General features: G+C 40.7%; 2 protein-coding genes and 1 pseudogene across 4 annotated transcripts in view; 1 reads left to right on the top strand and 2 right to left on the bottom strand.

The window, feature by feature from the left end:
• The window catches only part of GAPT (GRB2 binding adaptor protein, transmembrane), a 37,531-nt gene extending 17,807 nt beyond the window's left edge, over window positions 1-19,724 (bottom strand). The window contains exons 1-2 of one of the 3 annotated variants that reach the window (XM_019930021.3): window positions 18,984-19,724; window positions 2,234-2,358 (exon numbers count right to left, since the gene is read on the bottom strand). The gene's annotated coding sequence lies outside the window, so the exon portion shown is untranslated. The remainder of the gene's footprint in view (window positions 1-2,233; window positions 2,359-18,983) is intronic. The other 2 variants (XM_019930024.3, XM_073802131.1) reach the window with 2 other exon arrangements.
• Window positions 2,651-12,699, bottom strand: LOC141278276 (acireductone dioxygenase-like; annotated as a pseudogene).
• A 142-nt stretch (window positions 19,725-19,866) lies between the features above and the next one.
• PLK2 (polo like kinase 2) lies at window positions 19,867-25,839 on the top strand. Its single transcript, XM_019930020.3, has 14 exons — window positions 19,867-20,267; window positions 20,872-20,979; window positions 21,121-21,237; window positions 21,437-21,566; window positions 21,842-21,929; window positions 22,405-22,500; window positions 22,610-22,808; window positions 22,907-23,054; window positions 23,413-23,510; window positions 23,812-23,941; window positions 24,174-24,414; window positions 24,536-24,665; window positions 24,902-25,012; window positions 25,145-25,839. Exons 1-14 carry the CDS (start codon window positions 19,998-20,000, stop codon window positions 25,334-25,336), a joined length of 2,058 nt encoding a protein of 685 aa, XP_019785579.1. The 5' UTR covers window positions 19,867-19,997; the 3' UTR covers window positions 25,337-25,839.
• Window positions 25,840-26,395: the final 556 nt, after the last annotated feature.

Raw genomic sequence — 26,395 nt, 5'->3', positions numbered from 1 at the left:
AGCTTCCTCAAACTGGCAAAACAAACTCAGAAACACTGAGCTACTACTCCACATAAAGGCAATGACTCCTCCTTTACGTTACAGTATTACAGTACCAAGGGAGTTTGCTGAGGACATTGTTCTAAAACTGTGTTAGCTTTATTGAGGTATAATTGACACCTTATGATACATTTAAAGCATACAATGTGATGATTTGATATACATATAAGGATTCCCCAATTGAATTATCACATTCATCACTCACAGATTTACTTTTTTTCTTGGTGAGAACACAAGATTTACTCTCTTAGAAAATTTCAATTGTACAACACAGTATTGTCAACTATAGACACCATACCATATACACTAGATCCTCAGACCGTATTCATCTTGCATCTGAAAGTTTAAACCCTTCTACCAACCTCTCCTCATTTCCCCCACCACCCTCATCCCCTGGCAATCACCGTTTTATTGTTACTATGAGTTTGATGTTTTTGTTAGATTTCATATATAAGTGATCCCAGGCAATATTTGTCTTTGTCTGTCTATTTTAATTAGCATAATGCCCTCCAGGTTCATCCATGTTGTTGAAAATAACAGGATTTCCTTCTTTATTTTAAGGCATTTGAATAACATTCCATTGCCTACATATGCCACATTTGCTTCCTTCATCATTGATGGACACTTAGCTTGTTTCCATACTTTGGCTATCATGACTAATGCTGTAGTGGACATGGGACACAGATATCTCTTCAAGACTATGATTCTGTTTCCTTTGGATATATACCCAGACATGGAATTGCTAGATCATATGGTAGTTCTATTTTTAATTTCTTGAGGAATCTCCATATTGTTTTCCATAGTGACTGTTCCAGTTTACATTTCCACCAAGAGTATACAAGGATTTCCATTTTTCCACAACCTTGACAGCTTTTGGTATCTCTTGTCTTTATGATAATAAACATCCTAACAGGTGTGTGGTGACATCTCATTGTGGTTTTGATTTGCATTTTCCTGATGATTAGTGATGTTGAGCACCTTTTCATGTACCTGTGGGCTATTTGTATATCTTCTTTGGAAAAATGTCTATTCAAGATTTTGCCCATTTTTAATTGCGTTATTATTATTATTAGCTGTGGAGTTGTACGAGTTCCCTGTACAACCTGAATATTAATGAATTATCAGATAAATGGTTAGCGAATATTATCTCCCATTCTGTATGTTGTCTTTTCATTTTGTTGATGATTTCTTTTGCTGTGAAGAAGCTTTTTAGTTTGATGTAGGTTGATGACATTGTTTACCTGCACCTTCTTTGATCTTTTATTTTTTAACCCCTTATTTTGGAAAAAAAAATTCTTTATTCCTTGTTCATTGTAGGAAATTTGAAAAATATAGAAATCTTAAAGGGGACAGCATTGACAAAACTACACTTTAAAAACTCATAAGAAAATTACAATGCAACAATCCTAAAATGGTCCTCTCTCCTGAACCTCTCTTAGAAATTTCTTGGCATAACTTCTCAGCAGTCGTTGGACTCCTCTGCTCTCCACCCAGACGGCTACTCTCAGCACAGGAGCTCCCCTTCTCCTTAACTGAGACCGTCGCCTGGAGCTGGAGGCTCTGGCCACTTCCCTCCTCTCCAGCTGTCTCAACAGCTCTCTCTGCTCACTCCCGCCAGTTTCAGAGGAAGAGCTCTCTTCCTTCTCCTGAAGGCAAGTCCCTCTCTCTATGCCCCCTGCACCCCTGCCACTGTATTCCTTCAAACAGTCTTCACTGGCCAACATCCTGAATTGCTCTTTCAGTTACAAAATCCATTTTAACCCCAGTAATCTGGCAAATAGTACTATAAACAGTATTCTATTTTCCTTGTCATCACTGCCCAGCTTTTTTTTTTTTTTTTTTTTTTTGCGGTACACGGGCCTCTCACTGCTGTGGCCTCTCCCGTTGCGGAGCACAGGCTCCGGATGCGCAGGCCCAGCGGCCATTGGCTCACGGGCCCAGCCGCTCCGCAGTATGTGGGATCTTCCCGGACCGGGGCATGAACCCGTGTCCCCTGCATCGGCAGGCGGACTCTCAACCACTGCGCCACCAGGGAAGCCCTGCCCAACTTTTTGAATGATCTAAACAGATTATTAACTCTATCCCACCTGCAGAAACTGCATTCACAAAGATTTGTATCCAGTTATTATTCTCCTTAACCCTTCTGCAATGTTTAGCGCTTCTCATTACCCCTCTTTTTTGCCATCATACTTACCTCCTGGACTGGAGTCTCTTCTGCCGTCTCTTCTGGTTCTCCTCCTTGCCCCTGACTTTTTCTGGTCCTTTTCTGTCTCTTCAGGTCCTCTAACTCACAGGACTTCAAATGTTTTGGTCCCTGTACTCCATAATAAAATAACGTTGAAAATTATGTACCACCTCACACATTTTTAAGTTGAAATGTAAATTTTTTCATAAGATTAAGGCTCACAAGGAATACAATATGTGACACAGTGAATATTGTATATGTGCCTCTAATACATTTTTTTTTAACATCTTTATTGGAGTATAATTGCTTTACAATGGTATGTTAGTTTCAGCTTCACAACAAAATGAATCAGTTATATATACACATATATTCCCATATCTCTTCCCGCTTGCGTCTCCCTCCCTCCCACCCTCCCTATCCCACCCCTCCAGGCGGTCACAAAGCACCAAGCTGATCTCCCTGTGCTATGCGGCTGCTTCCCACTAGCTAACTGCCTTATGTTTGGTAGTGTATATATGTCCATGCCTCTAATACATTTTTGACAAAACTATGGAGTTGCACCTTCAGTTTATGGAAAACTTCCACTACATAATTTAATTGGCAAACACAGTCTTCACTGCCGAACAAATCAATCAAAAAATTGACTTTGTGTTCCAACTCAAATAAATGTGTTAAAACCTGTCTCTGTGTCAACCATCTTGCTTCTAAATTCTAAGTCTTCGGCACAGAAAAGAAAGAAGGAAAAAAGGAAAAAGAAAAGAAATGATGAGGCAGGAGGTCTTGCCACAGGTTTGCCACTTGGAGGAAGCTTCTTGCAGAAGCTCTGCAGTCTCAAACTTTCCCTTTGTTCTGGGGAACAAATACTCCAAAGGTATTTATGAAACGGAGGACAGTCATTAATTAGGATCCCTTAAACTATAACTGGCTTAATAAATGATACCCTGTAACCTGTCTTCAGTGACTAAGCTCCCTTTAATTGTTCCTGCAAATTGCCTACCCTCCAAACTTCAGGTAGCCTAGACAATATATTGCAAGCCTCCTTTAACTGCCTTTATAGATAATACTTCTAACGTATGGGTCGCTATGGTAATGTGCTTAAGTTTTTTTTTGGGAACTTGGAGTATTTGTTTAGTTCAAGTTCAAGCTGGTTAAGGCTGTTTGGGACCACTGACCCTCCAACTGGGCCTGCATGAGTGTCCCACAGATGACCTTTTGATGTCAGAGGGCCAAAAACTCCACCCTCAGATCTCGCTAACACTGCCATTTTCTGATCATGCATCCCATGAACAAGCATGTAACTCAGATATGCCTGCACAGAACACTGATTACCTCACCTTTTTCCTACTTCCAATCTCCTTTCCCCACACCTAAGACCACTCTGCTTCTCTATCCTATAAATACCCTGAGCCCCTCACCTTTGGGAGGCAAATCTGAGACTTGTTCTCCTGTCTCCTCACTTGGCTGCCTTGTGAATAAACCCTTTACCTGCTGCCAACCTCAATGTCTCAGCATTTGGCTTGCCATGTGTCGAGCAAACGAACCTGGTTCAGTAACATTTACACCTGGAGGAAATGCACAAGAGTAAAATTCTGGATAGATGGATGGATGGATGGATGGACACACAGATGAGAGGCATGCTCTCCTACTGTAAAATGAGAGGAGGGCAGTTGTGAAAGAGAAATTGGGAAAGGAGAACAAACAGACGGGGTACTTCACAGGCAGATGAGTTTCAGGAAAGAGTTCATGTAACAGCTGGGAATTCGTAAATTGACTTCTTTGAAACTATCTGTGTGCTCCAGCACTCCTTGAAACATTCCAATATATGCATATCCTCATTTGAATTGACTACTTGTTACTTTCTCTGTATTTTTTTCTCTTGGAGAATTGACTCATTCTCACAAATCCAATCATCACCCCTAGGTGGATGACTCAGAAATCTTATTGATCTCTTTTTACATTCAGAAACACCAGCCAGATGCTTCTACTTGAAGATCTCACATTTAACTAGAGATTTTCACATCAGCATGACAATAAAGTCTATTTAAAATTTAAAAATTTTGTGTGAAGGTGTTTCTTCAACTACCCCGAGCCTGAGATAAAATTCACATGTATCACCAACAACCTAATTGTCTCTGGCTAGAACTTGCACTGGACAAAGGCAAAATCACAATCTTCCAGCAGGCTCTTCTGTCTGCCCAGATGCTGGGTGATTCAATGAGTCTCATGCAGATTCAGAGTGAGGACTGGTTATGTTACATTTTGTGTGAGAAAGAAAGAGAAATAAAAGTATTTGAATATGAATATATTATGCATATATATAGATAAGTAGATAGGTAGATATAGATAGGCAGACATATCCACTTATATTTTCAGAAGGAAACTCTGTAAGGCAAACCCAGCACTAATGAAAATATCTACTGGTTAGGGATGGGTGTTGGGACATAAACAGTATTAAATGAACAGAAATGGAAGCAAGACCTCTTGGAGTATACTTTTATGAAATTTTGACTTTCGAATCATGTAAATATTTTACACATTTAAAAAAAAGTAATCCCTAAAATTGAAAATATTTTAAAAGGAAAGATACTAACTGTATATCAGAATTTAACATAACCAGACAGAGGAAACAATTACGTTAGATCACTCTAAAGTATTGTATTCTTGCTGCAAACCTTTGGAAAGATATATTCTAAGGTCAAAAAGAGCTTCAAATTCAGTGGTTTTACTGTTAATAGTAATATTGGTATTGTTATTTGGAAGTCATTTTATGTATACTATAGAGCTAAAGCAAATAAATGATTATGCCACTATAAAATAAAATTTTCATTTTAAGAGGGGAAGTATAAAATCTAAGGAATTAGATAAAACCCTATAAGTCAAATTTGAATTGACAAATGTCAATTTAAACTCCTGATTTAAAAAAATATATTTCCTACCTCCGCTGTCTGAATGGGCCTATATTTTTGAAAAAGGTGAATATAATTGATTAATACACTTGAGACATAAAAAATTCATGAAACCACAGTTGTATTAAAAAAAAAAGTAAGCATGCAAACGTAAACTTCCTCGCCCGCACTGGAATCCTTATTCTGAAAATTGGTAATTAAAGGGAACGCATTAATTTACTCTTCTTACTCTTTCTTATATAACAATATAACCCCAGTTGATAAGGAAACTTTTTTCCAGTTTTGCTGGGATATAATTGACATACAGAACTGTGTAAGATCAAGCTGTACAACATAACGATTAAGCTGTACAACATAACGATTTGACTTACATATACTGTGAAATGATTACCACACTAAGTTAAATTAACATCCATCATCTCATATAGATACAAAAATAAAAGAAAAACAATTTTCCTTGTGATGAGAACGCTTAGAATCTACTCTCTGAACTTTCCTATATATCATACTGCAGTGTTAACTATAGTCATCATGTTGTATATGACATCCCTACTAATTTATCTTATAACAGGAAGTTCATACCTTTTGACTACCTTCATCCAATTCCCCTTGCCCCCATCCTCCGAGCCTCTGGTGATGAGAAAATATTTTTTATGGAATAGCAACTAATAAATGTAGAAAGAAGGGACACTATCAGAAAATCACCATTCTGCAACCATGAATGATATAACTGGTTCTATTAAGAATCACCAAAGTGGGATCGAATCATTAGGTGAATGGCTGATGGAAAAATTTTCCTACATTGCCCCCAGATTCCCTGCAGCTTTATGACGGTGAGATCTGGCTGCCAGCATCTTAACTCGGAGAGCAGAGTGGCTCTCAGGAATGGCGGGACGACACCACGTGCCTCCTGATGGGACACATGGGCATTATACGGTGTTCTCTAGGATGCATTCTTACTACAACATGCTCAGCCCCAATCTAAATCAGTCTGCCTTTCTAACTTCAAGTTTAAAGGAAATACAGACAAAGGAATATGTTAAATGAAACGTTTAGGAAAAAAATAAAACAAATCCAGAAAACAGACATTTTACAAGACATCAAGCCCGGTCTCTTCCAAAAGCCAAAAGAAGGACTGACTTGCAGCTTTATCGAGTTAGGAGTCATAACAGAATGCAGTTTGTGGTCCTTGATTGGCTCTTAGTTTGAACCAAATCAGCTATAAAATGCATCTGCGCAACAAGTGGGAAAACGTGGATGTGAGCTAGGTATTAGATATGAAGGATTATTGTTTATTTTGCAAGGTGCAATAAAAGAGTTACAGCTCTATATGAGAATTTCCTCATTTTAAGAGATACATGCTGCGGTATTTAAGGATAGCATGTTATGATACCTACAACATACTTTTAAATGGCAAGCAAGAGAGTGGGGGGAATATGTGTAAACAGCTGCTGAATGTGGTGCTGGATGTATGGGCATTCACTGTGCCTTTTTTTTTTTTTTTTACAATTCTATATGTTTGATTGTTTTTCACAATTATGTTAAACAAACATATGCTCTGTGCTGCCAACCTGTCACTGCAGCTCCACAGTGAGACGCCAGCGGCCCAGATCCCTCCTCCTCTGCCAGGGCTTCGCTCCTACCCCAGTGGTTGGAGGTCCTGGGTTGCAGGCACCACACTGAGTCCCCAGAGTCAGCCTTGCTCTTTGCACCCCTGAATTCACAAAAGCTGAGTTAGGTGTGGGTGTGGGGGCCACCGTGGGAGGCGGTGTGGAGAGGTGTTTGGACGAAGTGGGCTTGGGACTTCTCAAGAGGAGCAGGTCGCTCCCTACGCACACGGCTGCTCCGGGCACCAGACTGTTTGCCGGGGCTGGCCTCCTGGAGCAGAGCTGAAGAAGCCCGTCCCACTTGGACTGCCTAGGCAGCCACTGAGAGAAGCACATCAGCCTCTCCCAGCCCTCAGCACAGCCAAGCTGCAGCTTCCATCACGTTCTGGGTCCAGAGCTGGGACATCTTCTCCCTTGGCTGGTGGTAACAACCTCCTAGATGCTTCTCCTCTCTCTTTCCACTTACCCAAGCCAAAAACAAAGCAAAAAGGCAAACAAAAGCAGTGCTTATTTGCTCACTCTTTCTCCTTGTTAGTTCCATTTATTTTTGTTCAACTCCTTTCAGTAAACCAGATGCTGGAGAGAAGATCTTTCCACTAGGCCTTGGGTTAAACTTCTCTTTGTCCGTCCCTGTTGCCCTTGCTAGTTCTTTGTCTTGCCCCTTCCTTTCTCCTGAATATTAAATAGTAACTAACATTACTGATCTCTTCCTATATGTCAAGCACTGCTCTAAACACATTCTAGGCATTGGATTATTTAATCACAACCACCTTATACAATATTGTAATCCCCATGTTAACTGTGGCACAGAGAGGTTCAGTAATTTATGCAAGACCAAATCTAGAATGTGTCTAGTCTCCTCAACTGTTTTATAATTATAAATTGATTTATCCAAAAAATAATTGATTTCCTACTCTGTACCATGTACTGTTGTAGACACAGGGAACATAGCACTGAAGATAGTAATGAACTTGCCCCCATGGAGCTTTCACACCTGTGGGGAAGAAAAATAACCACCAAACAATTAAATAATACAAAGCAGGGTACGCATCAGAAATCTTGATCAGATGATTGACAGTAACAGAGGGAGTATAGACCAAAAAGCCCTCTTTGAGGAGCTAAATCCTGTCATAAAAATATTTTTACATATTTTAAAATAGGTAATCTACCCTCCTGGTCCAAACACTAAAACCTATAAAAAAGTGATCAGAAAAGTAAATAACCCACCTGCAAAAATAAATGTATAAACAAGTAAATGGAGAAAACCTTTATTGATATTAGTTTCCTATTAATCTTTCCAGAAATTTTATGCCCTATTCACATTTGAGACTATAAAAGTATATTATTTTCCTTTCCTGTTTCACCCTAAGGAAATCTTAAAATTTGTATGGAGATACAAAAGACCCCAAATAGCCAAAGTAGTCTTGAGGGAAAAAAACAGAGCTGGAGGAATCAGGCTCCTGGACTTCAGACTATACTACAAAGCTACAGTAATCAAGACAGTATGGTACTGGCACAAAAACAGAAATATAGATCAATGGAACAGGATAAAAAGCCCAGAGATAAACCCACGCACCTATGGTCAACTAATCTATGACAAAGGAGGCAAGGATATACAATGGAGAAAAGACAGTCTCTTCAATAAGTGGTGCTGGGAAAACTGGACAGCTACATGTAAAAGAGTGAAATTAGAACACTCCCTAACACCACACAAAAATAAACTCAAAATGGATTAGAGATCTAAATGTAAGACTGGACACTACAAAACTCTTAGAGGAAAACATAAGAAGAACATTCTTTGACATAAATCACAGCAAGATTTTTTTTGAATCAACCTCCTAGAGTAACGGAAATAAAAACAAAAATAAACAAATGGGACCTAATGAAACTTCAAAGCTTTTGCAAAGCTAAGGAAACTACAAACAAGATGAAAAGACAACCCTCAGAATGGGAGAAACTATTTGCAAATGAATCAACGGACAAAGGATTAATCTCCAAAATATATAAACAGCTCATGCAGCTCAATACTAAAAAACAACCCAATCCAAAAATGGACAGAAGACCTGAATAGACATTTCTCCAAAGAAGACATATAGATGGCCAAGAAGCACATGAAAATCTGCTCAACATCACTAATTATTAGAGAAATGCAAATCAAAACTACAATGAGGTATTACCTCACACTAGTTAGAATGGGCATCATCAGAAAATCTACAAACAACAAATGCTGGAGAGGGTGTGGAGAAAAGGGAACACTCTTGCAGTATTGGTGGGAATATAAATTGATACAGCCACTATGGAGAACAGTATGGAGGTTCCTTAAAAAACTAAAAATAGAATTACCATATGACCCAGCAATCCCACTACTGGCGATACACCCAGAGAAAACCATAATTCAAAAAGACACATGCACCCCAATGTTCATTGCAGCACTATTTATAATAGCCAGGTCATGGAAGCAACTTAAATGTCTATCAACAGACGAATGGATAAAGAAGATGTGGTAAACATATAGAATGGAATACTACTCAGCCATAAAACGGAACGAAATTGGGTCATTTATAGAGACATGGATGGATCTAGAGACTGTCATACAGAGTGAAGTAAGTTAGAAAGAGTAAAACAAATATCATATATTAACACATATATGTGGAACCTAGAAAAATGGTACAGATGAACCGGTTTGCAGGGCAGAAATAGAGACACAGATGTAGAGAACAACTGTATGGACACCAAGGGGGGAAAGTGGCTGGGGCCGGGGTGGTGGTGTGATCAATTGGGAGATTGGGACTGACATGTATACACTAATAGGTATAAAATGGATAACTAATAAGAACCTGCTGTATAAAAAATAAATAAAATAAAATTGCAAAAAAATTTTTTGTTTAAGATTTCAATGAAACAAAATGTTTTTACTTCCAAGAATGAGGAAAAGCTAAAACACCTTTGCCTTGTTTTTGTTTGTGTTATATTCACTTAATAATTTGTTTTTATTTATAAAAATTTATATAATTTGGCTTTAGAAAATAAGTGTGGCGTTTAAGATAGATTCAAAAGTGAGATTACTTTTTATGCTGATGCTACACAAGGCAATGGAATGGTGGGTATGACTTAAAGGAATAGCTGCATTTTAAATAACCTTAAAAACTTTATAGGATTGATTGGCATTATCATTTTGTACCAGTAGAGGGAGATCTATGTCCACTGCAATAAATTAGTAGTTTCAGTCTGCAACAGTGAATGAAGGGAAAGGGGAGTTGCTCTCAAATACTGTTATTATCATGTCCAGGAAACAGGTGGATGGGTAGTTAGGTAGGTAGACAGGTAGACAGTCAGATGAATGAATAAAAGTTTGGTCAACTATTTTGATAAATGTATAATATAAACCTTCATCAAAGATTACTGGCAGGATTTACCACAGAGTTTTATTCACTTACAAAATGCCTGTATGTCAAAATGAATGTAACATAAAAGGTATTTAACATATTTAATATTTATTTATTAACGTTAAGGCAGCTACTCTATTTTGAAGAAGAAAGTGGCATAATCAAGTGAGGGCCCCCCTAACTCGCCAGCTCATCCCCCGCGGCACCCCTCCCCCACCCAGCTTCCTCCCATGTTTTGGGAGAAAAGCTTCTTCTCTCTGCCCAGTCCTGTCATCCACTATCACTCCTCCGCACAAGGCAGGCATGGCCTCGTTTGGTACCTGCTTAAAGTCCAAGAATCAGGTTCAGATGGGGCAGCTAAGTGGCTCCGTTTCGGGAGTTGAAACTCACTCGGTCACAGCTGAAGGCACGAGCTGATACAGGGCCACTGACCACTGGTCCTGAATTAGAGAAAATGAATGGATTTGCCCAGATTTCCACAGGTGCTTCTATGTACCAACCAGTTCTACAGCTACTTCCATTAAAACGTATTCTGATCAAACAATCTTGCAGAGGAAAGCTCACCTAGCCTCAAGCCTACAACACAAAAGCAAGGAGAATAGGACAGATTTTCTGCTGCTATCATGTCCCGGACTTTCGGGTGCCCGAGGCCCCAGGGCACCGCTAGGCCATCTGTGCCAGAAACTCAATACTGCCCACGGGCCTCGAAGTGGTCAGCCGGCCGGCTGTACGCTGTCCACACTGGGTCTCCCACAAACAGCTGCATGGCCTTCACGTAGTTCTTCTCGTCCAGTGTGAAGCGGTGGTATATCCCGGCGGGGAGAGTGATCATGTCTCCTTTCCCCATGAAGATCCGGATCCACCTGTCCTCTTTATCCCTCACGTCAAAGTACCCACTGCCGTCCAGGAGGTAGCGAATCTCGTCATCCAGGTATAAATGCTCCTCGTAAAACATCTTCATCTTTTCTTCATAATTTGGTAGTTTGTCTTTGCATGTGGTTATTGTGTCCATCCAGGAGTAGTTTTTCTCTTTTCGGATCTTTTCTAATTCTAGATCATTCTCATCTTTGTCAGCATCCAGCGTCCAGTAAAGGACGCCGAGCCCGTGCAGCCGCTCCAGGCGGACCGGGCGCGCGGGCTCTGCGCCGTGGGGCCACCGCGGGTCGCCGGCGACTCGTCCATGTACCAGGACTGCACCATGGCTGGGCCGGGGGCGTGGCTGTCTGACCCCGGACCTGCATGGGCCGCCACGTCTAAGATTTAAATTTAAATCTTAAAATTAACCTTTTATTTTATATTCATTAAGTTGCTTTTCAAAGAGTTAGGCCTTAAATTTAAATATCCAATCAATTAGATATATTGTGACAAATATAAAACGAGGTTTGGTCTCTTTTCACCTTCCTTAGACGCTCAGGATATTTCAGTGGAGACGTACCATGGCCAGCCTAGCCCCTGTAGCCTCCTGGCAATGCATACATATATCGGAATGTTCTTCCATTGTTTCACTTCCCTCAAATCATGCTGGTTAGAAGTATGTATTTGTTTTTTACCTGGATGTAAGGTACTCATAATTGGCCTAACCATATTCCTTGGCTCGTGACACAGTTATCATTGGTCTCCCCAGGTATACACGTCTTGTTTGAGTTTATAATCCAATCGAAAAACTGATCATGGGCAATAACTTATACAGACCTGCATGTTCTTTCCCTCTCTTACACCCCTTGCCTCATACATGGTAATCATTGCTCTAAATGTTCTGTTTAACATTTCCACATTTTAAAAAAATAGAATTTTAAATCAATACATATATATGTATAAACAAAATATGTAGGTTTAGCCCTTGAATTTTATAAAAAGAGTAATCTTCAACTTGCCCTTTTAAAAACCAAACATTAAGATTTATTCATACTGATATGGAAATGTGTAATTCATTGATTTTCACATAATATCCCATTATGTGTATGTAGCACTCTATATTTATCCATTCTCCTATCTTATGGGCATTTGGTTTGTGTGGTTTTTCTTTTTCTTTTTTTTTTTTTTTTTTTTTTTTGCAATTACTAAAAGTACTGTCATGACTATACTTGTATATGTCTCCTGGTACATATGTGCAAGCATTTCTCTTGCTGGGTTGTAGGATGCAAGAATAATCAATTCACTCTCTTAGCAAAACTGTACACGCAAATTGTTGACCTCTTTTCCAACACTTGATGTGCTCAGACTTCCTAACTTTTACCTATTGAATGAGTTTAACTGGTCTTGATATATATTTCCCTAATTATTAATAACTATGAGAAACTCATTTATTGGCTATAAGTAGTTCCTTTTTTATGAAATGCTTGTTTATATCTTTTACTTATTTTTATGTTGGGTCATTTTCCTTACCAATATATATGTAGGACTCCTATATATTTCTTTGTTAGTTATATGCATGCGAATGTCTCTACCAACTTATAGCCTTTTTACTTTATTTTTATTTATTTATTTATTTTTTAAACATCTTTATTGGAGTATAATTGCTTTACAATGGTGTGTTAGTTTCTGCTCGACAACAAAGTGAATCAGTTATACATATCTCTTCCTTCTTGCATCTCCCTCCCTCCCACCCTCCCTATGCCACCCCTCTAGGTTGTCACAAAGCACAGAGCTGATCTCCCTGTGCTATGCGGCTGCTTCCCACTAGCTATCGATTTTACATTTGGTAGTGTATATATGTCCATGCCACTCTCTCACGCCGTCACAGCTTACCCTTCCCCCTCCCCATATCCTCAAGTCCATTCTCTAGTAGGTCTGTGTCTTTATTCCCATCCTACCCCTAGGTTCTTCATGACATTTTTTTTTCTTAAATTCCATATATATGTGTTAGCATACAGTATTTGTCTTTCTCTTTCTCACTTACTTCACTCTGTATGACAGACTCTAGGTCCATCCACCTCATTGCAAATAGCTCAATTTCGTTTCTTTTTATGGCTGAGTAATATTCCATTGTATATATGTGCCACATCTTCTTTATCCATTCATCCGATGATGGACACTTAGGTTGTTTCCATCTCCTGGCTATTGCAAATAGAGCTGCAATGAACATTTTCGTACACGACTCTTTTTGAATTATGGTTTTCTCAGGGTGTATGCCCAGTAGTGGGATTGCTGGGTTGTATGGTAGTTCTATTTGTAGTTTTTTAAGGAACCTCCATACTGTTCTCCATAGTGGCTGTACCAATTCACATTCCCACCAGCAGTGCAAGAGTGTTCCCTTTTCTCCACACCCTCTCCAGCATTTATTGTTTCTAGATTTTTTGATGATGGCCATTCTGACTGGTGTGAGATGATATCTCATTGTAGTTTTGATTTGCATTTCCCTAATGATTAGTGATGTTGAGCATTCTTTCATGTGTTTGTTGGCAATCTGTATATCTTCTTTGGAGAAATGTCTGTTTAGGTCTTCTGCCCATTTTTGGATTGGGTTGTTTGTTTTTGTGTTGTTGAGCTGCATGAGATGCTTGTAAATTTTGGAGATTAATCCTTCGTCAGTTGCTTCATTTGCAAATATTTTCTCCCATTCTGAGGATTGTCTTTTGGTCTTGTTTATGGTTTCCTTTGCTGTGCAAAAGCTTTGAAGTTTCATTAGGTCCCATTTGTTTATTTTTGTTTTTATTTCCATTTCTCTAGGAGGTGGGTCAAAAAGGACCTTGCTGTGATTTATGTCATAGAGTGTTCTGCCTATGTTTTCCTCTAAGAGTTTGATAGTTTCTGGCCTTACATTTAGGTCTTTAATCCATTTTGAGCTTATTTTTGTGTATGGTGTTAGGGAGCGTGATCTAATCTCATTCTTTTGCATGTGTCTGTCCAGTTTTCCCAGCACCACTTATTGAAGAGGCTGTCCAGACTTTTTACTTTAAGGTATCTTTTGTTTTGGCTGCACCGCATGTAATGGGGGATCATAGTTCCCCCACCGGGGATTGAACCTGTGCCCCTGCAGAGGAAGTGTGGAGCCCAAACCACTGGACTGCCAGGGGATTCCCCAACTTTAAGGTGTCTTTTGATGAATCAAATTTCTTAATTTTAATTTAGCCAAATTTATCAATCTCCTGTTATATGGTTAATGGATTTTGCATGTTGAAAATCTTTGCCTTTATTGAACAGGCTATCCTTTCCCCATAATATATTTTTGGACATATATAAAGGATAGTCTCTTCAATAAATGGTGCTGGGGGCTTCCCTGGTGGCGCAGTGGTTGGGAATCCGCCTGCTGATGCAGGGGACACGGGTTCGTGCCCCGGTCCGGGAGGATCCCACATGCTGTGGAGCGGCTGGGCCCGTGGGCCATGGCCGCTGAGCCTGCGTGTCCGGAGCCTGTGCTCCGCAACGGGAGAGGCCACAACAGTGAGAGGCCTGCGTACCACAAAAAAAAAGATAAATAAAAATAAATAAATAAATAAATAAATGGTGCTGGGAAAACTGGACAGCCGCACACAAAAGAATGAAACTGGACCATTATCTTTATGCCATACACAAAAATCAACACAAAATAGGTTCAAGATCTGAAACCATAAAACTCCCAGAAGAAAATATGGGGATAAGCTCCTTGACATTAGTCTTGGGTATGATATTTTGGACTTGATGACAAAATCAAAAGCAATAAAAGCAAAAATAAACAAGTGGAACTACATCAAACAAAGAAAGCTTCTGCACAGCAAAAGAAATCATCAACCAAATGAAAAGGCAACCTATATAATGACAGAAAATGTTTTCAAATCATATGTCTAATAAGGGGTTAATATGCAAAATAAATAAATAACTCATACAACTCAACTGTAAAGAGATAAGCAATCCGATTAAAAATGGGTAGAAGACATATGATCCAGCAATCCCATTCCCGGGCATATATCCAGAGAAAACTCTAATTTGAAAAGATACATGCACCCCAGTGTTCACAGCAGCACTATTCACAATAGCCAAGACATGGAAACAACCAAAATGTCCATCAACAGATGATGGATAAAGAAGATGTGGTATGTATATACGATGCAATCCTACTCAGCCATAAAAAAGAATGAAATAATGCCATTTGCAGTAACATGGATGGACCTAGAGATTATCATACTAAGTGAAGTAAGTCAGAAAAAGACAAATATCATATGACATCACTTATATGTGGAATCTAAAATATGATACAAATGAACTTATGTACAAAACAGAAACACACTCACAGACATAGGAAACAAATTTATGGTTACCAAATGGGAAAGGGTAGGGAGGAATAAATTACGAGTTTGGGATTAGCAGATACAAACTACTATTGATATATATAAAATAGGCAAACAACAAGGTTCCACCATATAGCACAGGGAATTGTATATATTCAATATCCTCTAATAAACCACAATGGAAAATAATATGAAAAAGAATATATTATATATATGTATATATATAACTGAATCACTTTGCTGTACACCAGAAACTAACACAACATTGTAAATCAACTATGCTTCAATAAAAAAAAAAAATGGTTAGAACACTTGAATAGATACTTTCCAAAGAAGACATACAACTGGCCAACAGGTAAATGAAAAGATGCTCAACATCAGTAATCATCAGGGAAAGGCAAATCCAAACTACAATGAGATATGATCTCACACCTCTCTAGAATGGCTATTACTAAAGAGACAAGAAATAACAGTGTTGGTGAGGATGTGGAGAAAAGAGAACCCTTATGCACTGTCGGTGGGAATATAAATTAGTGCAACCACTATGGAAAACAGAATGGAGATTCCTCAAAAAATTAAAAATAGAAGTACCATATGATCCAGCAATCCCATTTCTGGGTATATAATCAAAGGAAAGGAAATCATAATCTTGAAGAGATATCGCTATTCCCATGTTCATTGCAGCATTATTAATGACAGCCAAGGTATGGAAACAAAGTGTCCATCAACGGATGAATGGATAAAGAAGACATTTGATACACAGACACACACACACACACACACACACACATAATGGAATATGATTTAGCCATAAAACAGAAGGAAGTCCTGCCATTTGCAATAACATGGATGGACCCTGAGGTATTTATATTAAGTGAAATGAAAGAAAGACAATGTATATTCTCATTTATATGTGAAATCTAAAAAAACCTGAACTTCTAGATACAGAGAACAGATCCGTGGTTAACAGAAGTCAGGGAAGGTAGGCAGAATGGGTAAAGGGGGTCAAAAGGTACAGACTTCCTATTATAAGATACGTAAGTCCCTGGGATGTAATGTAAAGCATGGTGACTCTAGCTAACGATACTGTATTGTATATTTGAATGTTATTGAGAGAGTAGATCTTAAAATTTATTATCACACAAGGAAAAAATATTGTAACTATATGTGGTGATATAAACTGTGTTAGCCATTTCACTGTATATATACATATATATATATATATATATACACACACACACACATATATATATATACACACATACATATATCAAATCATAATGCTGTACACCTAAAACTAATGCAGTATTATATGTCAACTAGATCTCAATAAAAAAAAATCTTTCCCTACCCTATGCTCTGCAAGTTGGTTACTTATATTTCCTACTGATATTTTGTTTTGTTCTTACTCTTTAAGTCCTTACTCCATCTGAAGTAGATTTTTTGTACATGGTGTGTGTTATGGGCTAAAAATTGTTTCCCTTCAAAATTCATATAATGAAGCTCTAGTCCCCAGTACTTCAGAATATGACTGTATTTAGAGATAGGGCCTTAAAAAGGTGATTAAGGTTAAATGAGGTCATTTGGGTGGGCCCTGATCCAGTCTAACTGCTGTCCGTATAACAGGAAATTTGGACATACAAGGGGACACCAGGGATGCTCTCTCACAGAGGAATGATCACGTGAGGACACGATGAGAAGGCAGCCATCTGCAGTCAAAGAGAGAAGGCCTCAGGAGGAACCAAGCCTGCCCACACCTTGATCCTGGACTTGTAGCCCCCAGAACTGTGAGAAAGTAAATTTCTGTTGTTTAAGCCACCCAGTCTGTGGTATTCTGTTAGGGTAGCCCTAGAAAACTAATACAGTGTAAGATACGGATTTCATTTTTTTTTAATATGGAAAAATCAATTTTCTACTTCCATTTACTGAATAGTTTCCTTTCCTCAATGATCTATCATGTTTCCTCTGCCATATACCAAAGTTCCATATATAAGTGGATCTATTTCTAGGCTCTTTATTCCATTGGTCAGTCTATCCCTGTGAGAGGACCAAATTTTCTTAATTGCTCTAGCTTAATTATAAGTTGTGATAACTGGTAAAGAAAGACTTTCCCCCTTCTAGTTCTTCTTTAAATTAGTTTGCTATTTTTGATCACTTACACTTTCAAAGTTTGCAATCAGCTTGTCAAGTTTCACTAAAAGTCATATTGGGATTCCACTTGTAATTACATTAAATCTACAGAACTACAGAGAAATATTTTGTAATTAAAGATTTATCTCCATTGGAAAGTACATTTATTTTCTTTTTTGTTCTACTAACAACAATTTTAGTTCTGTCCACACGATGGCACCACGAACCAAAAAATCAGATTTTCATAGTTGGACAGAAGGTCCCATAACACGTATACATGTTAATATTTTATTAAATGCTCAAATGTTTTGGAGGATAGACCTGAATTTCACATGGCATGTTCAACAGTCCATAAAATGCTTAAGTACATTTGGTAAAGAGATATACTATAGTATATGATAATCAAAGAATGGAAATAATAATGAAAAATATCATGACTATTCTTCATAGTCCTTTTATCATAGAAAGTCATAAACAGATATAGATTAAAAAGTTCATTATCAACCGAGAAAATAAAGACAATGTGTAAAATTAACTCTGGAAATTTAGGTAGTATTTTCTAAACCTGCAAGCCTACTACAGGCTAGTAAATAAGTTTGCATAAATCTGGGGAGCAAAGGTCACCCCTAGGTTTATCTTTAAAGAGGATTGTGTAATTCTTCATATCCACCACCAGGCGCCTGTTCCAGCCCTGATAATCATGGGGTAAATTCTACTTTCACTTTATGAGAAACATGCCTTGGCTTGCCCTGAACAGCTTACAGAATCAAAAAGGAGGAGTCACAGAAGACTTTCCCTTTCTACTCTGTAATGCCAATGAAACTCCTTTCTACATTATGTGGGAAACACTTGAGACAGAATCTTCAAAACCATGCACATTTAATTAACTGATACCATGCCTACCCTGATGGTATCTGTACTGGAGCCAACCGTTTTCTAGGTACCTTCCAGGGGGTTATTAATCTGGTATTCTATATAGCACTGGAAATTAGTATCAAAAAACTGTTTAACACATCTTAACTTGGATTTAAAAATCTGTCTATTGCCAATTAACATAACTTGGATGTTCTACTAAATATATATAGAGGGAATAGTTAACTTAAATTCGTTAAACCCCAGATTCCTCATCTGTAAAATGGGAATAACAATATTTCCTACTTAGAATGGATGTAGAATTAAATAAGGCTTTTCAAAATACTAAGCACGGTACCCTGGACATAAATGCACTACTGTCATTAGAACAAGAAACAATGGCGGTCCCAGGTTAGCAAGTCTGAATCGTAAAATCTGGAAATAGGAAACTAAGCCATGTTTTAGCTCACTTGGCTATGCTCCTCCCTCATGCTACCAATCCTCTCCACTTGGAAGGCCTAGGATTGACTCTCCCAGCACCAGAGCAGCCACGTGGCTTAATGAGCCATTTTAAACGACGCATTCCGCATAACCCCTTCGGAATAAGAAGTGATAGATGATTTAGATTGTAAAACCATAGTTAGCACCAGGAGCACTTTTAAACCACTTACTGTCAAAGAAAGCCCATATAGTCATTAACCGCTGCCCACTCGGGCTAACTGCACTTCTGGAACATTCCACGAGGTGGCGCCTTTGCTCCCCGTCTTCGGTCATTCTGAACGCGAAGCCTTCCCAAGGCGCTGGCCTCCCTCTCCAAGGTTAAGGGCCTGACCTCCGACAAAGGCTTGCTCTAAGGTGATGGGCAGAGGCCACACGGGCCTAAGTGGGACTTGTCCATGGTCAGCCGGCCGGCCCCAGCCGAAGTCCGCTTCATTCAGAAGCGGCGGGGAGCTCGGAACACCCTGTTCCGCGGACCCTTGTCTTTCAGGGGCACGGCCTCCCCGCAGGGCCCCTCTAGACAGGAGCTAACGGGGTAAAACTGCGGGGGCGGCGGCAGCCCAGAAGGTCTCCAGGTGGCCACCGGGAAGCCTCACGTGACTGTGCAGTGGCTCCGGCTACACTCACACCTTGACACCGGAGGCGTCAGGTTGTAGGGCGGTGAGGAAGGGCTGTGCACGGGAGGGAACCTGCGAGGACCGCAGCACCCGGCGGGGCTCTGATCACTGCACCGCCCGCCGCGGGGCGGGTGGGGGCGGAGCCAGGCGTCGGCCCTGGGGTTTCTACTTCAAACCCAGAAGCTCGGAACATTCCAAGAATGGGATGGCGGTCACGGGGACGGCCGGACGCCTGTGTCCGCCTCCCCATCGGGGTGAGCGCTCCCCGCGGCCGGCTAGCAGCTCGCAAGCTGGAAGCCACCAGCCCGTCGCAACCTCCCGCTCGGCCCCGGACGCTCTTGAGGCCGGTGGGCGGGGCGTCACCCGTGATGTAGCATCCCGTTTCGATTCTCCGCCCCCTTCTCCGCCCGTATATAAGACTTCTCCGGGCGTTCACACTCGTACAAGTGAACGAAGGCGTCGGGCGTGGGAGGTTGGTTCCTGCGGCTGGGGCTCGAGGGTAGAGGCCGGCTCGGTCGCGTGTCCGCGCCTCGGAGGTGGCAGCGGGCAGTGCAGGGTGGCGAGGGGACCATGGAGCTCTTGCGGACTATCACCTACCAGCCGGCAGCCGGCACCAAGATGTGCGAGCAGGCGCTGGGCAAGGCTTGCGGCGGGGACTCGAAGAAGAAGCGGCCGCAGCCGCCCCCCGAAGAGCCGCAGCCACCGCAGCCCCAGGTGCAGGTGCAGCCGGCCGCCTCGCACCACCATCACCACCACTCGCACTCGGGGGCCGAGATCTCGAGGATTATCGTCGACCCCACCACGGGGAAGCGCTACTGCCGAGGCAAAGTGCTGGGAAAGGTGACGAGCGGCGGGCGCCCTGCTGCCAGGCGGGAGGGAGATCTGCCCGGGCATTCCCCGGGCCGGGCCGGACGCCGCGCCCACCGCTTCTCGGCGTCTCGGGAGGCCGATCCCGGTGCGACGTGGGCTGCTCACCTGCCCTCCTTTGGCTTTTGTGCGCTGGCAGCGCCGGGATCGATTTCACATCCTTAGCCGCGGCTCAGTCTGCGTCCCGCCGCCCAAAGACATTGATCTTGAGGCCAGAAGCGAGGGCTTTCTATACCAGACCTAACTCTCTCGAGCTGCCCCCACAGAGGATTTTCTTGACAAGTCTCTTCATACCCTATTTCTCATCTCCCCAACCCCAAGCCCCCCCTCCGGAAAGCTCCTCTCTGTAAAGGGAGAAGGGGCACTGTTTTAACTTACTGTTTTCAGGAATGCTTTTCCCTTCGTGAAAGAGCTTTAAAAAAGTAGACCGCATCCCTCTGTCCGCCCTTCCTCTCCCATATTTTTGCTTTTCTTTCTCATTTACTTATATATATATATATATATATATATATATATATAAATCTGCCGTCCATGTCCCTGCCATACTCAATTCCGTCTCGGCTTTGTTTCCTGTCAGGGTGGCTTTGCAAAATGTTACGAGATGACAGATTTGACAAACAACAAAGTCTACGCTGCAAAAATTATTCCTCACAGCAGAGTGGCCAAACCTCATCAAAGGGAAAAGGTGTGTATGACTGTTGAGTAAAGTATTTTCTTTGTGTGCAAGATGGCCCTTCCCTTTTAGGAAAATGTCTTCTGCATGTGTAAGACTGGCTTTTCAGAGGTGAGGGAGGCTAATAAGACTGATCTTGCTTTTTTCTTTTAGATTGACAAAGAAATAGAGCTTCACAGAATTCTCCATCACAAGCATGTAGTGCAGTTTTACCACTACTTTGAGGATAAAGAAAACATTTACATTCTTTTGGAATATTGCAGTAGAAGGGTAAGTGTTCACTCCTATTTGAATGCATTTACTTCCCGCAAACTGACATGGCATTCAAACTGAACTTTACCTGGGAATTTCGTTGTGGAGGTAATTATTACACTGCAGCATTAACTTTCATCACTCATCCTGCACAAGGAAACCCCTGATTTTGGTAACTTTGTTTGACAGATCTCTTTTTTCCTTCTCCTCTTCCCAGTCCATGGCTCATATCTTGAAAGCAAGGAAGGTGTTGACAGAGCCGGAAGTCCGATACTACCTCAGGCAGATTGTGTCTGGACTGAAGTACCTTCATGAACAAGAAATCTTGCACAGAGATCTCAAACTAGGTAAGCCTTTCACTCCGAATGATGACTTTTGTGTCAGAGAGGTGTGCTGTCTCTCTCCCTTTTTTTTTAACATATTAACGTTCTTAGTTGGGATCTCACCAGCGCAATCTTGCTTATGAATGATGGCTTAGTTGGAATCTAACCAGCGCAATCTTGCTTATGAATGATGGCTTTCACTTGAAGCAACTGGCTGCCTGCCTGTTGAGTGGATGTGTGTGTACTTGGTTAGAACAGCTTTCCAGGGGAATTCAGATTTCTTTTTTTTAATCATCTAGGAAACTTTTTTATTAATGAAGCCATGGAACTAAAAGTTGGGGACTTTGGTTTGGCAGCCAGGCTGGAGCCCTTGGAACACAGAAGGAGGTAAGAGTCAGAAGGACACATCCTGATAGGGTTTTGTGGAGATCAAATATGCCCTTCTTATTTTCCAGTTAATGTTTCAAAGGCCAGTTGATACTAAAATCTATAAACCGCTACAGTGTTAATTGAAGGAAACACTTATCCAGTGCCACTATGGACCAGGCAGAGTACCTTATGCCTATAAGTTGATTATGAAACAAATCTGTCTTATATTTGCCTGAAATATATAAATATGTCCTGCTGTACCTGGTCTCAGTTGGCTTAAAACACTTTGTCATGTGGCTGAAAAAAATTGTACACACATTAAAAAAAAATTACCGAGTCACTTGGTCAAATGTCAGTTGTTTACATGCCAGAAATCAAAAGTCAGATGTTTCCAAATAGAAATTCAGCATAGTGCTTTTAAGGTTTTATCCAGAGAACTAAGTTTAAACAGTAGAATAGTTCCTAATGAGATCTTCATATTTTGTTTTCCTAGAACGATATGTGGTACCCCAAATTATCTTTCTCCTGAAGTCCTCAACAAACAAGGACACGGCTGTGAATCAGACATTTGGGCCTTAGGCTGTGTAATGTAAGTAAACGCACCAAAATAATCAAAAAGCAAATTTGGATGTAGGTTTTTAACACTCGAAAAGAGTCGCTTTTTGACCGTTCCTAAAGAAGTGTTTCCTTGCATACAGGTATACAATGTTATTAGGAAGACCCCCATTTGAAACTACAAACCTGAAAGAAACTTACAGGTGCATAAGAGAAGCAAGGTATACGATGCCCTCTTCATTGCTGGCTCCTGCTAAGCACTTAATAGCCAGCATGTTGTCCAAAAATCCAGAAGATCGTCCCAGTTTGGATGACATCATTCGACATGATTTTTTTTTGCAGGTGGGTGCATTTTTTTTTTTTTTTGCCGTCATTTTATTACATGTTCTTGATCCTAATTTCCCAGCAGGTTACTGAAGAGCTTGTCTTTTACTCCATAGGGCTTCACTCCAGACAGACTCTCTTCTAGCTGTTGTCATACAGTTCCAGATTTCCACTTGTCAAGCCCAGCTAAGAATTTCTTTAAGAAGGCAGCTGCTGCTCTTTTTGGTGGCAAAAAAGACAAAGCAAGATATATTGACACACACAGTAAGTTATAAGACTTCTTTTGTTCTTCCGTGTCCAATATTATATATAAAGTTGATAAGTTAGTTAAAAGAGGCTTTTATATGAACATAAGTTGGCCTGTATGTTTGTATACTATTTGACTTTCTGTAGCGTCAAAAATCCACACTGCAAACTGTGGTTGATAGCTTTTTGTTTCATAGGCATTAAAGTGTGCTTCTTGCATAATTGCAGCTGATGGCAAAGATAAAAGTAAAAGCTGATGGTTTTGCCTTGGATGCTCTTAAGTTGGTTATTAATGCCAAAGGAGGAAATCGGGCTAGCTCTGTTTCTACCTTGTTTGGATAGAATAATGCTCATAATTCTTTTCCTTGATTTACAGATAAAGTGGCTAAAGAAGATGAAGAAATTTACAAGCTTAGGCATGATTTGAAAAAGACTTCGATAACTCAGCAACCCAGCAAACATAGGACAGATGAGGTATGCTAAAGAAGAGTAAAATAGTTATAAACACTTTATATCCTTTTCATTCTTCGTTAATTATCGCTTGGATCACATATTTACTTAACGTTTTCTTCCCAACCCTTTAAAAGGGAAGATTTTTATCTCTTAGTTTAACAATGCATGCAGTTGAGTTACCGAAATAGCTGTTACCTGGCTTGTGTCCATTGCTTTTTGATAAGCTTTCCTACTAATTGCCACAATCTCATCTTAAACTAGAATTCTCAACCCCAAATGAATTTTAAAAGCTTGACCATGGCCTGGCTCTTCTCTCTTCTAGGAACTCCAGCCACCTACCACTACAGTTGCCAGATCTGGAACACCCGCAGTGGAAAACAAGCAGCAGATTGGAGATGCTATTCGGATGATAGTCAGAGGAACACTTGGCAGCTGCAGCAGCAGCAGTGAATGTAAGTGGTTGTCAACTGCATTTTAAATAAGGACGCTCTGAATGCCAGTGCTCAATACTAAGTAACTGACGTCAGTTTGGTTTTTGGCCTGATTTAACATAGAAGAAGCAAAATTAGAGGACTGGAACAATTTTGAGTCCTCCCTCCTTAGATTTAGTGAAGGGAGACTTAGCACCTACCATAGCCTGAGGTTTTGTTGTTAATTATTTTCTAAATTTCTCTGACTTTCCAGGCCTCGAGGACAGTACCATGGGAAGTGTCGCAGACACAGTGGCAAGAGTCCTTCGAGGATGTCTAGAAAACATGCCAGAAGCTGACTGCATCCCCAAAGAGCAGCTGAGCACTTCCTTTCAGTGGGTCACCAAATGGGTCGACTACTCTAATAAATATGGCTTTGGGTACCAGCTCTCAGACCACACTGTAGGCGTCCTCTTCAACAACGGTGCTCACATGAGCCTCCTTCCAGATAAAAAGTAAGCGTGTTCAATTAAGGAAGCCCCGTCAGTTCTTTAGTTTTGCCCTAAGGAAATCTGAAAATACTGACTAACTACTTCCGTTTTTCCTTCTTTTCTCCGTATTGTTCCTGTTCTTTAGAACAGTTCACTATTACGCGGAGCTTGGCCAATGCTCTGTTTTCCCAGCAACAGATGCCCCCGAACAATTCATTAGTCAAGTGACGGTGCTGAAATACTTCTCTCATTACATGGAGGAAAACCTCATGGATGTAAGTACCGTGGCTTTCCAGCAGTGTTGTTTGCAGTGTAGTCCACAGAGCAGTGGCATCTGTGTGACCTCAGCGCTTTAAGGCATGCAGCCTCTTGTGTCCCGCCCTCAATCTACTGGATCAGAATCTCCAGGCCACTCTGGCACTTGCTTAAGTTTGATAGGCATTTGCTGAGAAGAACCGAGTGCACACACAGCAAAGCTTTTATAGGCACTAAGTCTCCCAATCTCTCCCAGGGTGGAGATCTGCCTAGTGTTACGGATGTTCGAAGACCTCGGCTCTACCTCCTTCAGTGGCTAAAATCTGATAAGGCCTTAATGATGCTCTTCAACGATGGCACCTTTCAGGTAAATGAACCCTTGAGGAAAGCACGTGTTTAGGTCCCCAAATGATTTTGACCTAGCCAATCTGATCATTGACGAAACTCTTCACATCTTGAGTATTTAGAGAGATCTGATATCTGTGTCTGCTTTTTAAAGGTGAATTTCTACCACGATCATACGAAAATAATCATCTGTAGCCAAAATGAAGAATACCTTCTCACCTACATCAATGAGGATAGGATATCTACAACGTTTAGACTGACAACTCTGCTGATGTCTGGCTGTTCATTAGAATTAAAAAATCGAATGGAATATGCTCTGAACATGCTCTTACAGAGGTGTAACTGAGAGACTTTTTGAATGGATCCTATGGGACTCCTCTTTTCCACTGTGAGATCTACAGGGAAGCCAGTAGAATGATCTACAGCACGTTGAAGAAGGTGGACAGGTGGTGGTACGAAAACAATTCCTCCGTGGCCTGCTGGACCTGGTGGAACCAGACCGGGCAGAGGCACACAGTTCTGGACCTTGGACAAGCTGAGAGTGAACCCGAATGCAGTTTTCCTTGACGTACCTGTTTCAAAAGGTTTTTCAGACAATTTCGCAGAAAGGTGCATTGACTTAACTTCTCTCTGTGGAGAGCACTTCAGACAGAGGACTTGGGACTGTGAATATACTTCCTGAAGGGGAGGGAGAAGGGAGGACGCTCCCGTGTTGTTGAAAGGCTGTAACTGGAGCAGCTTTTGGCTGCTCAACTGTGAACTATGGCCATATATAATTTTCTCTTTTTTTTGAAGACACTTGTGGCTGGAAAAGTGCATTCCTTGTTAATAAACTTTTTATTTATTACAGCCCAAAGAGCAGTATTTATTATCAGTTTTTTTTTTTTATGTTGACCATTTTAAACTGTTGGCAATAAAGAGTATGAAAAAGCAGAAACAGTGATCTCCTGTCTTTGGTGTGGCCCCAGCACTGCATCCCAGCATTCTTTGATCATGGATCCTTGGCACTCTTTGGCAGGACGTTGAGTGCAGAAGCAGGCTAGAAAGTTAGAGTTTTAACTTTGCTGATAATAATTTCTAGGAAGTCAGTCTTTAATACCTGAAGTGAAGTCATATGCTCTCTGGTAGATCTAGCTTGAGAAGAGAAGAGTATAACAAAAATACCACTCTTTTCACAACCAGAATATAGGCCTCCTACTGAATCCAAAACCAATTTCACTCTGGAGTATTTCCCCAAAACTCGTTTAGCTTGGAGCTCAAAGCTAGAGTAATCCCGTGTAAACGGATCTCTGTTATTAAGTGTCAATAGGTACCGGAAGTTTATCTTAATGTGGGCAGGACTCTGTACTTTATAATGCTTGCACCACCTAAATGTATAACTCAGCTTAAACCTACCTAAACACGC

Source organism: Tursiops truncatus, chromosome 3 (genome assembly GCF_011762595.2).
Source record: "Tursiops truncatus isolate mTurTru1 chromosome 3, mTurTru1.mat.Y, whole genome shotgun sequence".
NCBI classification, from domain to species: domain Eukaryota; kingdom Metazoa; phylum Chordata; class Mammalia; order Artiodactyla; family Delphinidae; genus Tursiops; species Tursiops truncatus.
This window is presented reverse-complemented; position numbering and strand designations above follow the sequence as displayed.